Source organism: Nelumbo nucifera, chromosome 7 (genome assembly GCF_055504915.1).
Source record: "Nelumbo nucifera cultivar China Antique chromosome 7, China Antique-T2T, whole genome shotgun sequence".
Taxonomy (NCBI): domain Eukaryota; kingdom Viridiplantae; phylum Streptophyta; class Magnoliopsida; order Proteales; family Nelumbonaceae; genus Nelumbo; species Nelumbo nucifera.
The window spans coordinates 4,512,408-4,525,767 of NC_142655.1; the positions used below are offsets into that span (position 1 = coordinate 4,512,408).

The following is a 13,360-nucleotide window of genomic DNA, read 5'->3' on the forward strand; positions in this document are numbered from 1 at the left end:
CTAATTCACCTTGCCTCATCTAAATTGCAACCAAAGCTGTCAAGAGATAAGTGATAGAGATTTTTTCTAACAGTGAAACGGGATTCATATAATCAATCCTATATAATTGGGATAAGGCTTAGGTGATGATGATGATGTATTCTTAAAAAATGAAGAATAATTGTTGTTAAAACTCGGCATTTACAAGGGCATTTTAACAGCAAAAAGGAGATAAATCCTTAAAATAAGAAATATCAAATGCAGCCTAAGACTATTTACTGCATTTATGAAAGAGGGAAAGCCAAAGTCTAGTTCAGCCGGGTTCAATTAAATTGTAACCGATGGATTTACGAGATGTCTATAGATTAGCAATTGATCGATAGAGCTAAATTCCTTTGTAGCATTGGTTATTTGCTCTTAATATGAAAATGATTTAAGTGATCATAATTTAACAATGGGTATGACAATAAATAAAATGAAATGGTGTTGGAAAATAATAAAGAATACAGAATGGAACTTATCGGTAATTGTTTTCCAAACCGAGAATTTGTGGAACTATAGTGTTGCAGAATTGTAAAATTGATAAATTGCAGAGAGAATGAAGGTTGACTCGTGCCACCTAGTCACTCTCCTTATAATCGCATTTGCCCCCTATGGTGCAGTCACGTGATTGCAAATCGGTTGCCGAGATAAAACAAAGCCACTGGTAAGCATGCACTTGCTTACCAGACCTCCGCGAACCAAGGATGATGCTCAAAAAATCGACATTCGACAGAGAGAAAGCTGTGTTGTGTGCATTGATTTGTGTTTCTGGGTCGATTAACACTTCTTTTATCGAGTGTTCTCAGTCACCCAAATGGACACAAAAGTATCCTATTCAAAGAGACACAAAACAAAAAAGGAAAACGTTTAAAAATAAATTTTGAAATACAAAAGTCAAACCGGTCAAAACCAAAATGATTTGGTGTAGCGCATATATAACCCTCCTCACATGCATGTGAACATCTATAGTGCTTTCCTCCTATGGGTCCCTACGAGACCAAGTCTATAGATATACTCAAATTCAACTCCCTTTCCAAGCAATATGGGACAAGGAATCTTTTCATATATTTAAATAAATGAAGAGAAAAAAAGAAAATTCAAAGAGTACAAGGGAGGAATGAGAGATTCTTGAAATTTTGAATCTTCTTCCAACAAATGGCAAAACAAGATTCATATAGCCAATCCTATATAGTTAGGATAAGGCTTAGATGATGATGGTAATATATCATGGTAGTAAAAAAACTCACCCAAATTGCAAATGATGAGTTTGTGATATCTCTGTTATTGATTCTACTACATATATAAAGGCATTACATCACATCCCCTTCTATAGTAATTATAAGACACAAGTGAAGAGAGTATAGCTAGCTAAGCTAGTTAGCTGTTCATTTCCGAAGTGATTTAGACCAGTGCTTCCCTTGAGCAACAGCTCTGCACATGTTAGCAATTGGAAATAGTTAATGGGATGTCGCAGATATGGCCAAAGAAGAGTTTTCAAAGGAGTCGTGACTCGTGATGGGTGTGCTAAGAGGGGATGGATCAATGGATATGGAAATACATGGGCGATTGACTGACACCTTAACAAACATATCACTTTCTCCTCTCTAGCTAGGGTCCCTGTCACTCTATCAGCCCCATGCAGATAACCAGCAAGATCTCATTGAAATGTCTCATTTAGACTCACACTTATGGCATACCTACTAGATCCGAATATGATCTGTTGATCTTCACATTTCAATCCAATCTTATCCGTGGGATTCAATTATATTTGGATATTGTAAAAACTCATAAAAATATTGTATTTATTAATACAGTCAATTGAAAATGATTTTGTATATATTGTCTATTAGTGTTTTTGAGCCGTTGTTGATCCAAATAGTCGGATCGTTTGGCTTAAGAACTGTTCAGGCAACCGGTTCTGTTTTACCTAGAACTTGATCTTTGGTCGAAAATTATTGGCTTGGTCAGTGACCAATTGACCCAGGCGGTCGAACTATTGACTCGTTCAACTCAGATAATGGTTTTGACTATTTATTATTTTATTATTTTTTAAATTGGAACGGGCCATCCGTTTGAACCATACAATTGAACTGTTGACCTAGAAACCAGTGGTCAAAGCGGTTCTGGTTCTGAATTGATTTTTAAAACTTTATTGTATATCATAAAGAAAACATGCTATCATTATTGGAAAAATGTATGATATTGGAAGAACTTTGACCAATCAAACCCTGCCTCATGAATAAGTTTGTTTTAGACATCATCATGCATTTCCGGTATCATTGAACTTGATTTAAAAATAAATACAAGTTAGTTTGATGGTTATTTTTTAGTGGATTGAATTGGGGTAGCTCCATGGTCCATATTTGGTCCAATTAATAAACACTTAAACTGCTTGAATTTGAATCATATGTGTTGGATTAGACTCGAATTTAGTGGTGCAAGGTTTAAAATTTTGATACACTATACTCTGTATTGGATGTATTGTATCATATCTTTTGCTTAGTCATGTATCAATTTTAAGGTATTATTAAGATCTTTTTTATAATGATTAAATAACATAAAAAAATGCCCCTTGTACAATGTTCAAAGTATCAATGCACCAATCCCTTCCAGCACATTGGGGTGTATCAAGTAAAATCTCATGATGATAAATGTGAGAATACTGATTCATCTGACAACAACTACTTCATAAAAAAATATGCCAAAGATTAGAGACCAGATCTGCTCCTCACACATAGCATCTCACACCAACCTTACAAACACATCCCACCATGTATTGAGAACCAATATTCAAAGTATCAGAAACGCCAAGTGTATCGGCAAAGCAATTTTAAGAGATGTATCGAGTTACGCCTTGGATACGCGTGCATATCGGAGAAAAACTAAGATACGCATAGATACATTTGGAAACACTATAAATACTTTAATAAATCATAAAAATGCATCAACAACACTAAATATAAGACTTCAATGAGGTGTATATTCATTAAATTAATATATTTTAATAGTTTTATGAAGAAATATATTGTAGTTAATTATAATTTCATTGGAAATCGTATGCTTTACTATAATTTATAAATTATAATTCTTAAGTTTTAATGTTTTATGGGATGGGAAAAACCCAACTCTCCTATCCAACCATAAAATATGCATTGGCACAACTTCTAAGTGAAAATATAATTAATAAAAAAGTATTATTTAAATAATAATTATTTATTATTTATTTTCAAAAAATAAAAAAAATAGACATAATATAATACATTCAAAAAATAGTTATTAAAGAAGAAATTTCAATTTATTTGTGGATATGATAGATCATCCATAGAATTATAATATATTCAGTCATTGTAATCAAATGATATAATATAATTATTTATTTATTTATTAATTCTATAAATATAAAAATAAAAAAAATAATTATTAAAGAAGAAATTTCAATTGGTGTTTGGATATGATAGATCATCCATAGAATTATAATATATTCAGTTATTGTGTTCAAATGATAAAATATAATTAATTATTCTTTATTTTTTAATTCTAAAAATATAAAAAATAAAAAAATATTAAAGAAGAAATTTCAATTGCTCTATGGATATGATAGATAAATCCGTAGATATAAAATATATTTAGTCTTTATTGGCAGAGAAAAAAATTACATTTTCAAATTTTTTGTTAATTTATATTTTCCCCAAATATCTTCATGAAATTTCCATAAATCTACCGATAACACAAAAAAATTATGATTTGGAATGTAAGAAATGTAGATTAACATAAACTTATACATTCAAGAAAAAAATAAATTATAAGATATTATAAAAAAATTGAAAAATTTTACCTATTTTTACCATCTTTTTTCAAAATTTTTAAAAAATATTAACGATTCACACTTGTTTCTTACAATTTTTTTTTCAAATCTAGCACTCTAGGAATGAGGTTTGGAGTTTTAGAGTCATTTGGGGGATGAAAGAATGCTTATTTCAAGGAAAAGAAGCTTAATTTTCCCCTTTATATTTTTTCAGTTTTTGGTCGTATCTTTTTTGTCGATATGCTACTGATACGCCTCGATACACCTCCGATATGCTTTCAATATGCCCCTGATACAGGTCCGATATGTATAAACAAAGACGATACGCACAATTTCTATGCGTATCCTGTATCTATTTTTAAAAGATATGATGTATCGTATCAAAATTTTAAACCTTATTAAGAACATCTCCCATACTTAAAATTATGTGTTATTATTTACGATAGATATTCTCAATACATGGTGGAATGTGACTATGATGAGATCACAAGCTATAGCAGAACGAATTTAATGTATTTAGGGTACAAATAGATTGAATTTGGATAGTATAGGGGTGTATTTGAATTCAATCCAATAAGAATTCGAGACATCTAAGTTCAATTTGATTTAATGGATATTTGAAACATATATATCTGAATTTGATTCTATTACATATTCAGATATCAAATTTGATTTGATCTACATAAATCATGTTAAATCATCAAAACCACATCCAGTGAAATTAAATATTGGTATACATACAAGCATCAAATGGCCATGATTTTTAATTTCATTGAAATCTCATGAATAATTTTATGACTTTTTGCTTTACTTTATTAGGTAGATGAAAATTAAAAATCTGGTTTCGAATTGAAAAGATTTTGAAACTACCCTTAAATTTCTTGTACTTTCAATTAAAGATTCAATTCAAATTAATAGAATAAAAATTACTTTATAAATATACTTATTTGAAATATTTATAAAAATTCAAAAATGTAAATATAACTTTATACAAATATATGGTGCATTTGCTCCACTATGCATCAAAAGATATGATTGATTGAACATGGTGGTAAATACATATTATTAAATGTAAAAGTATATTTTATGAAATGTGAACCAGTGAAACTTAATTATACTTAATGTGATTGGTTGAGATTTGTTATAAACATGTAGTCAATATTAATGAATGTATTGTAATTTGAAAAACCAAATCGAAATCCAAAATTTCTAAAATCTTAAAATCGAATAAATCAAAAACTGAAACAATGAAGCCGAATTGACTTAATTGATTCAATTCGACTAAATTTTTTATTTGATAACCGAATTTGAACATCCCTACAAAATAATACAAAATACAAGATTTTGAGCTCTACATATTTATATTTGGCCTCCTTCTAAGCTGAGCCTTATGCTCAATTAAGAAGGAATACAAATATAAATATATACAGTGCAAATTCATACAAAATATAAAGTTTTATACTCTACAAATTTATATTTGTTATCCTTTCAATCTGAGCCTTAGTTTTTAATTTACGGAGAATATTTTTATCAACACACAGTAAAAATGAATTAGAGTACAAATTTGCTTGGATTTGTGTTTGCACTTTTACTAAACCCAACTTAGGTTGGGCAAGAGTGCAAATACAAACAGTGTCAGCATTTTTGTACTAGCTTCCCAAAGGGAGCCTGAGAAGAAGAATCTGGATATAAATCTGCCACGCCGTAGCCCGTAGCCCCATGTCTCCTTTGTAAACACTTTATCGTCTCTCATTCCTCGTAGGTATATCCCAGATGAACGGTCCAAAGATCACATCAAATTCCACAAGCTTTGTCCCCAATAATTTATGATATTTGTAAATTACGAACTAATTTAGGGACATAAATGTCAGAAAAGATGTATAAATGCAGTGTCAGTCGTCATAATTCAGAGCTCAGCTGAGTCCCCAACGTAGGAGTAGATAACGTTACAGTTTTACAGAGAAAGAGGAACAGTACTGAGAGCGAGCGAGAGAGAGAAGATGGGCATCGTCTTCTTCGTCTCAGTCCTCCTACTGGCCGTTACTTCTTCCGTTAACTCCTGCCCACCGTCAGACCGGGCAGCTCTTCTCGCCTTCAAAGCTGCACTCAACGAGTCTTACTTGGGCATCTTCAACTCTTGGAAAGGAACCGACTGTTGCAACAACTGGTACGGCGTTCACTGCGACCCAACCGTCCACCGAGTCGCCGATCTAACCCTGCGCGGCGAGTCGGAAGACCCCATCTTCGAGAAAGCAGGGCGGACCGGTTACATGACCGGAACTATCTCTCCGGCAATCTGTAAGCTCAACCGACTCACCAACCTTATTATTGCCGACTGGAAAGGAATCACCGGCCCGGTTCCTGCTTGCATCACTTCGATACCATACCTCCGAGTCCTCGATCTCATTGGTAACAAGCTCTCTGGCAGTATTCCTTCTGGTATAGGCAAGCTCAAGCACCTCACCGTCTTGAACGTCGCCGATAATCAAATCACAGGGAGGATTCCAGCATCTATCGTGAACCTTGCCACTCTTATGCATCTCGACCTCCGCAACAACCGTATAACCGGTGAGATCCCTAGTGACTTTGGCAAGCTTCGAATGCTCAGTAGAGCTCTTCTGAGCCGTAACCAGATTTACGGCCCCATCCCCAGTTCTATCTCTAAAATTTACCGTCTCGCGGACTTGGATCTGTCAATGAACCAGATCTCCGGCACGATCCCGGAATCCATTGGGAGAATGCCGGTCCTCTCGACGCTGAATCTAGACGGCAACAAAATATCCGGCGAAATCCCGACGAGCCTGTTGAGTGGTTCGGGCTTAAATATTCTGAACTTGAGCCGAAACTTGCTCGAAGGGTACATACCGGATGCTTTCGGTCCGAGATCGTACTTCACGGCGCTTGACCTGTCGTTCAACAACTTGAGAGGCCCGATACCGAAATCCATAACGTCTGCGGCTTACATCGGCCACATGGATCTCAGCCACAACCACCTGTGCGGCAGAATTCCGTCAGGTGCTCCGTTCGACCACCTTGAAGCAGCTTCATTTGTTAACAACGACTGTCTCTGCGGGTCTCCGCTCAAACCCTGCTGATGTTTCGCCCAGCACACGGAAAAGTAAATATTGGTACCGGTATCGGTTTCGGTTGGAAGCTATTAGCTACCTCTCTGTGTTATGTAATAGTTAACTGTAATAGATTTAAAAACTATGTCGTGACGTGTAGAGTGAGCAGACGACAGACCAAAAAGAGGGTTTGCATGCACGTGAAAAACAGAATCAAAGACAGCAAATTCATATAAAAGAATAGTTGCCTTCATAATTTTTTTTTTTTAATTAATAAGGCTATCGTTGAACAAGAAAGACAAGTCAGTCAGGGGTGTTTATGGTAATTTGTTAAAGTCGTCTTTATACTATTTTGAGTATTTGTGTAGTTTTTTAGAATTTAAGAGAGATTTGTGCTGTTCAAAGAAAGAAAGATTAAGAGTGGCACTTGTGCAATAAAATAGAATTAACAGTGGCAATTTTTTACTATTAAAATTTGTGTAGTTTTCATTTTCAATGTAAGGTGGGTATTACATGGGTCGTGATCGGTAATCGGTTTTTAAAGATGAATTAGGGTCAAACTCGAAAATAGCAATGCCAAATAGTTTGGGAAGAAAGGAGAAAATATTGGTTATGGGCGGGTGGGATATGGATATGAATTCAGATCTCCTATCCACAATAATCCTACCTGATGAATTGCGATACGTGGCACCTCGTGACAATTAGGCAAACATTCAGGCAACAACTTACCAAGTTAGTATCCCACCCGGGCACCGGTCTGGCCAGCCTGCGCGCGGCCTGGCGCGGCCTGGATCGGCCTGGCACATGATCTGACCTAGCCGCCCATAAGACGCCCACCGATGAACCATAGCGGCGTACCCCGCGAGCTCGGTAGCTCACCAAGGAGCTCGCCAAGGAGCTCAGTATCTCACCAAAGAGCTCGCCAAGGAGCTAAGCTGCTCTCCAAGGAGCTCGCCACCAAGGAGCCAGGCAGCTCGGCAAAGCTCGCCACAAGAAGCTCGGCATAGCTCCCCTGGGCAGCTCGCCCCTTGTAGGGTAGCTCGGTACAGGAGTAGTTTGGCATATCGCAGGAAGATCTCCTGCCTGACAACCTGGCCTAGACACCGACCCGTCGACTGACACAGGCGTCGACCTGACAACCTGGCCCAGACACCGACCCGCCGACTGACGCAGGCGCCGCCCTGACAACCTGGCCTATGCGCCGACCTGGCCGCCGGACACAAGCGCTAGCCTGACGACCTCGAGGAGTTCACCACCGTACCCCGGTTCTGACGGGATGTGACGAGTCTTACCGTTTGGAGGCTTTTCACCCACCTAACCCACGAGGACTCCGGTATATAAAGACCTCACCCCCCAAAGGGGGGGAGGAGGGGAAAGGGATGGTAACCCCTGTCCTCTAGCTCTCTCATTTCTCTCCAAGCTCTCATTTCACTCTAAGCTCTCTGTAATCAGAATGCTAACTTAGGCATCGGAGAGTCCCGCCGGGAAAATACCCCCGGGTCCTCTGATTCAGTTCTCGCAGGTCCCTCAGCTCCCGCCGCCTACAAAGGAGAGGAAATCACCTCATGCAGAGGGTAGTCGGGTTGCGCTGAACCAGGGAGCTCCACCATCCTCTGAGTTGCAGACTGCCTAGGAGCAGGTCAAATGATGAGTCCACCAGGGAGCTCGCCACCAGGCAGTTCGCCACTAGGCAGTTCGCCACCAGGCAGCTCGCCACCAGGCAGTTCGCCACCAGGTAGTTCGCCACCAGGCAGCTCGCCACCAGGCAGCTCGCCACCAGGCAGCTCGCCACCAGGCAGTTCGCCACCAGGCAGTTCGCCACTAGGCAGTTCGCCACCAGGTAGTTCGTCACCAAGTAGCTCTCCACCAGGGAGCTCGCCACCGGGCAGTTCGCCATCAAGTAGCTCATCACTAAGGCACGTCACCACCGGGTCAAATAACGAGGTACTTAGCCAAAAAATTTATACATCACAAAAAATGGTACATGACCAGAAACGGTTACATCACTACCCATGGTTTTTTCGGTGCAAATCTATATTTATACAGTCCGAACAGCTTCTTACAATTTTGCATTGAGAATATCTATCTCTTCATGAAATAAAGTACATAATTATGGAGAGATATACCCAATGGTTATTGCACTGATTAAAGCCGAACTCCCCAATAATATGTAAATATGGGAGATATTCTTAATGTACATTTGCTGTGACACTTAAATAAGTGTGGATAGGAAATCCTAACTGGATGGATAGAAGGATATCCATATCCTACCACATGTCAAAGATATATGTTTTTCAAGAGTCTATTTGGTTTTACAGTCAGAATTGGAAATTAGAATCAAAATCCCATGAAATTAAAATCGAAATGGTCTATTCTTTCACCTGTTTGGTCTATACAGAAATTGGAATTGAAATTGAAAATCAAATGAGATTATATTTGGTGGCTTGATGTTGATTTACCTCGTGGGAGGAGGGAGGCGTGAACAAAGGTGGAGGGAGGAAGGAAGGATTTTCTTTTCTTTTTTTTTTGTAGTTAGAATGGAATTCTTATAATTGGGCGCACAATGGGGATCTGATTTCCGATTCTGCCCAACTAAATGGCATGGGCCATTTCGGTTCCCATTTCCGATTCTTTTTTTTCTCTTTCTTTCTTTACTTTTTCCTTCAAATCCAACATAGCCTAACTTGCTCCATGAGAAGAGAAAAGATAGGTGACGGGCGGGTATATGAGTCGGGTGAAAGCGAAGAGAAAGGAAAAAAATATTCGGCATTTATTGTGAATTTGATTGCTGATGACTCGGGTCTACTGTGGGATAGACATGGTTGGAAATGTCATTGACATGATAACGTCAATGATTCCGTGGAGGGTTCACAGTCTCACAGAACCCGTTTCACAGTCTCATAGATATTCTCAATACAAGGTTGAGATGAGATGCAGGGCGCAAGTTATGCGCTGATTGGAATTCCAACAGGATAAAATATTGGAGAGTGATTCTCGCGACCGTGGTCGCTGCACTCAACGTTCCAAAAACTGTTGACGCTGGCGGATTTGGAACCATTAGACCGGTTTTTATTGTATATTGTGTTGTATATCAAATCAGCTTCCAGTCGTCGCTGTCGTCAACTCTAGACTCCAAAACATCGGGTTGGCACTTAATTAAGACTGTATGCAGGATGCATGTATTTTGGGATATGGATGAACTGTTGAAGGATTATTCCTCGGTCACTCGGAACTGTGGGAGTCCAGTTCTGTGAGCTCATGGGTGGGGAGGGAGTGGGACCCTTCACCAGTAAAGTTTTGTGATCTCATGACCATATGTACTTGGACCAGATTCTAAATGGGTCAACCGTGGCCCAACCAAGGATTGTCTCATTTTTTTTAATTAATAATATGCAAGATCTGGGTCAAACCTAATTACCCAAATTTAGTTCTACCTTGTTAAAAGAGGCAATTAAATAAATAAATCCAGTTGCACCAATTAGACCAGATCAGCCCAAGTAAACCGTGTTGGTCTTATTAAAACCTACCATTTAAAAAGCCTCCAAGTTCCTAAGAATAAAGCCCCGTTCGGGAGATAAGCTTGCTTTGAAGAAGCTACTTAAATTAAAGTTTTAATCAGGTTTTTCATCAGATATAGCTTATGGGCTTTTCATGGGGGCCCACCTTGCAAAGCCAGAACCAGAAGCCTCTGCTTTGAAATTCCTCCTAAATGAATTATCAAAAAAAAAAAAAAAGAAAAAAATCTCTCTACACATAGCATCCCACAAAAGTTTTAATCAGGCTTTTTTAGCTACATGTGAATGTGTGATGCGCTTCGGTCCTCATAGTGATGGGGTGCCATATGCTAGAGAAGTTAGGAAGGTTAGTGTATTACTGTATTGATAGTAGCGGGGATATATCATCTAATGTATTAGCCCACTGACCTATCCATCCGATCCTTATATGCTAATTTAAGGTTGTGTTTGGTATAATTGTCGTTTCGAAATGTTTGGGTTGATCAATAGAAATAGGAGTTAAAATATGAGTTGTCATGTCCAATGTTATAAAAACTGATTCAGAATCGGAATTGTTTTGGCCAATGGTTGTTGATCAATTCAACAGTTTTTGGTCGGGGACCGAATTTGGGGTAAAACGGAACCAGTTGTTCGGATAGTTCCCAATCCAATTGTCTAGGTCAACGACAGTTCAAAAACATTAGTCATGCCACACAACAAAAAATGTTTTGGGTTATCAATACAAATTGTTGTTGTTACTTGAAACATCAAATTTGGTCTATGTTTGGCATCGATGCTGTATGAACAATGAGAAAACGGTGCTGCTGATGTGTGGGTTGGAAGCAACGTTTTCTGAGAAAACAATGTCTTTCTTTTGTTTGGAAACATTGCTGCTAGGTTGGACGTTTCCTAGAACAACAACAACATCTTCTGTTTGGTACCAGTGCTCCATATCTATTTTCAGCACTGATACCCATTATAAGAAGTCAACGTCACTGTCACATCATGTTTTCATTGGAAACAACAATCTCTAATATGAGAAAATGTCATATTCGATGTTGTTCCAAACCACACTTTCTCGATTTCCAAGGCATGGCTTGGAGTACCATTTTTATGGAAAAATGGCTCTAAACATATTGACGCTTCCTGAAGCACCATTTTTTCCAAACAAACGCTTGATGTTTCAACTCTAAATAGCAATGATTAGTCCCCAATGTACCTTTTTCGGTTGAAGTGACTACATTGTTAACATGACAATTCATCTTTTTCATCAATTTTTAATTTTTTATTGATCAATCTCAAAATGTTCCATGAAGAAACTGCAACTTGGTACCAAATACAACCTAATTAAATTTGTTCCTCCTTGAAGTACAGGGTTGTTTTTGGGTAAATTGCTGAAACCTCTCCTCAAGTTTAATAATTGCAACCAACGCCCTAAAACTTCTTGATATAGTTGCAAGTAGACCCCCTCTATTAGAATCTTCTAGACATAAAAATCTCCAAAATATCCATATGGATACTTTTGGCCAAAATGTTTATTTTTCAAATTTTCTCTTCATATGAATTGCTACTCCAATCCTTCCATATGTTTTTCAAAATTGACTTATTTCCCAAAATTGCCTTTCACATCAATTGCTCAGGCTTAGTTCGGAAGCAGTACAAATGCAAATATGTACAACGTAAATACATACAAAATATAAAGTTTTGCACTCTACATATTTGCATTTGTACTCATTCCAAACTCAGCCTCAAGGTCAAATTGCAACTTTAAATTCACTCTCTCTCTTATTGTCATTCATGACGTTTGTATTGTTTTTCTGTAGAAACCAGCCTCAATAGTAACTATACGGGTATTTTAGACACTTTTGTGCCTCTTGTTAGAAAATTCTAACAGAATGGACCTACTTGCAACTTATTAGAAAGTTAAGGGAGGTGATTGCAAATACCACATCTAGTTAGCGGGTTTGTTGGTTAGTGGTGGTAGGGTGCATGTGAAGGTCTATTTTACTACATGAAGAGCCTACACTTACTTAGGTTTGAAGCCACACATCCTCGAAGGAAAGGGTGTTGAATGATCAACTGAGGTTGTGTTTGGTATTTTTGCTGTTTATATATAGCGTGTTTGGAATCATGGATATTTTTTCAATAAATGCTGCCACATAGGCATAGGTGTCATTTCAGCATTTAGCCCATCATGATGATTGGTACGCATAGAGATTCGCAAAAACTGGTCTTGATTTATGTGCACGCCTAGCATTGAGGGAAGTTTCATTTTAACGCTTCTACCAATAATTAGACATTTATTCACTGTTATGCTGATGTGGTGCCTAATTGTCAATAAACGACTTCATTATTACTTTTTTCGGTTTTATAAACAAATCAAATACAAATGTTTAATATAAAGGAAAGCTATACCACATACATACATAATTGAATTTATTGATCAATAGAAATTGACACATAGCTGTTATTAGGGGCTGATTATAGTTGAAATAAACTTGCATAAAAATGCATGTGCGAGAGATTTTGTATTAATGCCAAATTGATGTTGCTTGCTTAGAGGTCAAGTCTAATCATTCTATCCGAAACAACTTATGTGATGTTACATCTCTCTCTCCTCACAAAACTATATTCACACTGCTCACAGCCACTTGGAACTGTGCATTATCTCCAAAAGTTGTGGGCACAGTCTGAGGTTTCCTCTCTCTTACTAATTTGTATTAATCAACCGAAAATATTCTATGAAAAAACATCAATGGTAACAAACAAAACCTAAATCGTCAATTAATTAGCTTGATGAGAGTGGAATTAATCAATATAGAATGCAGTTGGCAAGTCTTTCAATGCAGTCTTTTGGACTTTTTAAAATTAAGAAGACCAAAATTTGGTCTTTTCTATTTATTAAAATAAGATAAAAAGCCAGAAAGACCTACATCCTAGAAAGCTCACAATCAAGAAACTACAAATGAATCTTC

General features: G+C 37.4%; 1 protein-coding gene across 1 annotated transcript; it reads left to right on the forward strand.

Annotated features, from left to right (window-relative positions):
* Nucleotides 1–5,719: 5,719 nt before the first annotated feature.
* On the forward strand, nucleotides 5,720–7,365 carry LOC104597475 (uncharacterized). The gene has a single exon (XM_010259037.3). The coding sequence runs from the start codon at nucleotides 5,827–5,829 to the stop codon at nucleotides 6,919–6,921; it is 1,095 nt and encodes a 364-aa protein (XP_010257339.1). The 5' UTR covers nucleotides 5,720–5,826; the 3' UTR covers nucleotides 6,922–7,365.
* Nucleotides 7,366–13,360: the final 5,995 nt, after the last annotated feature.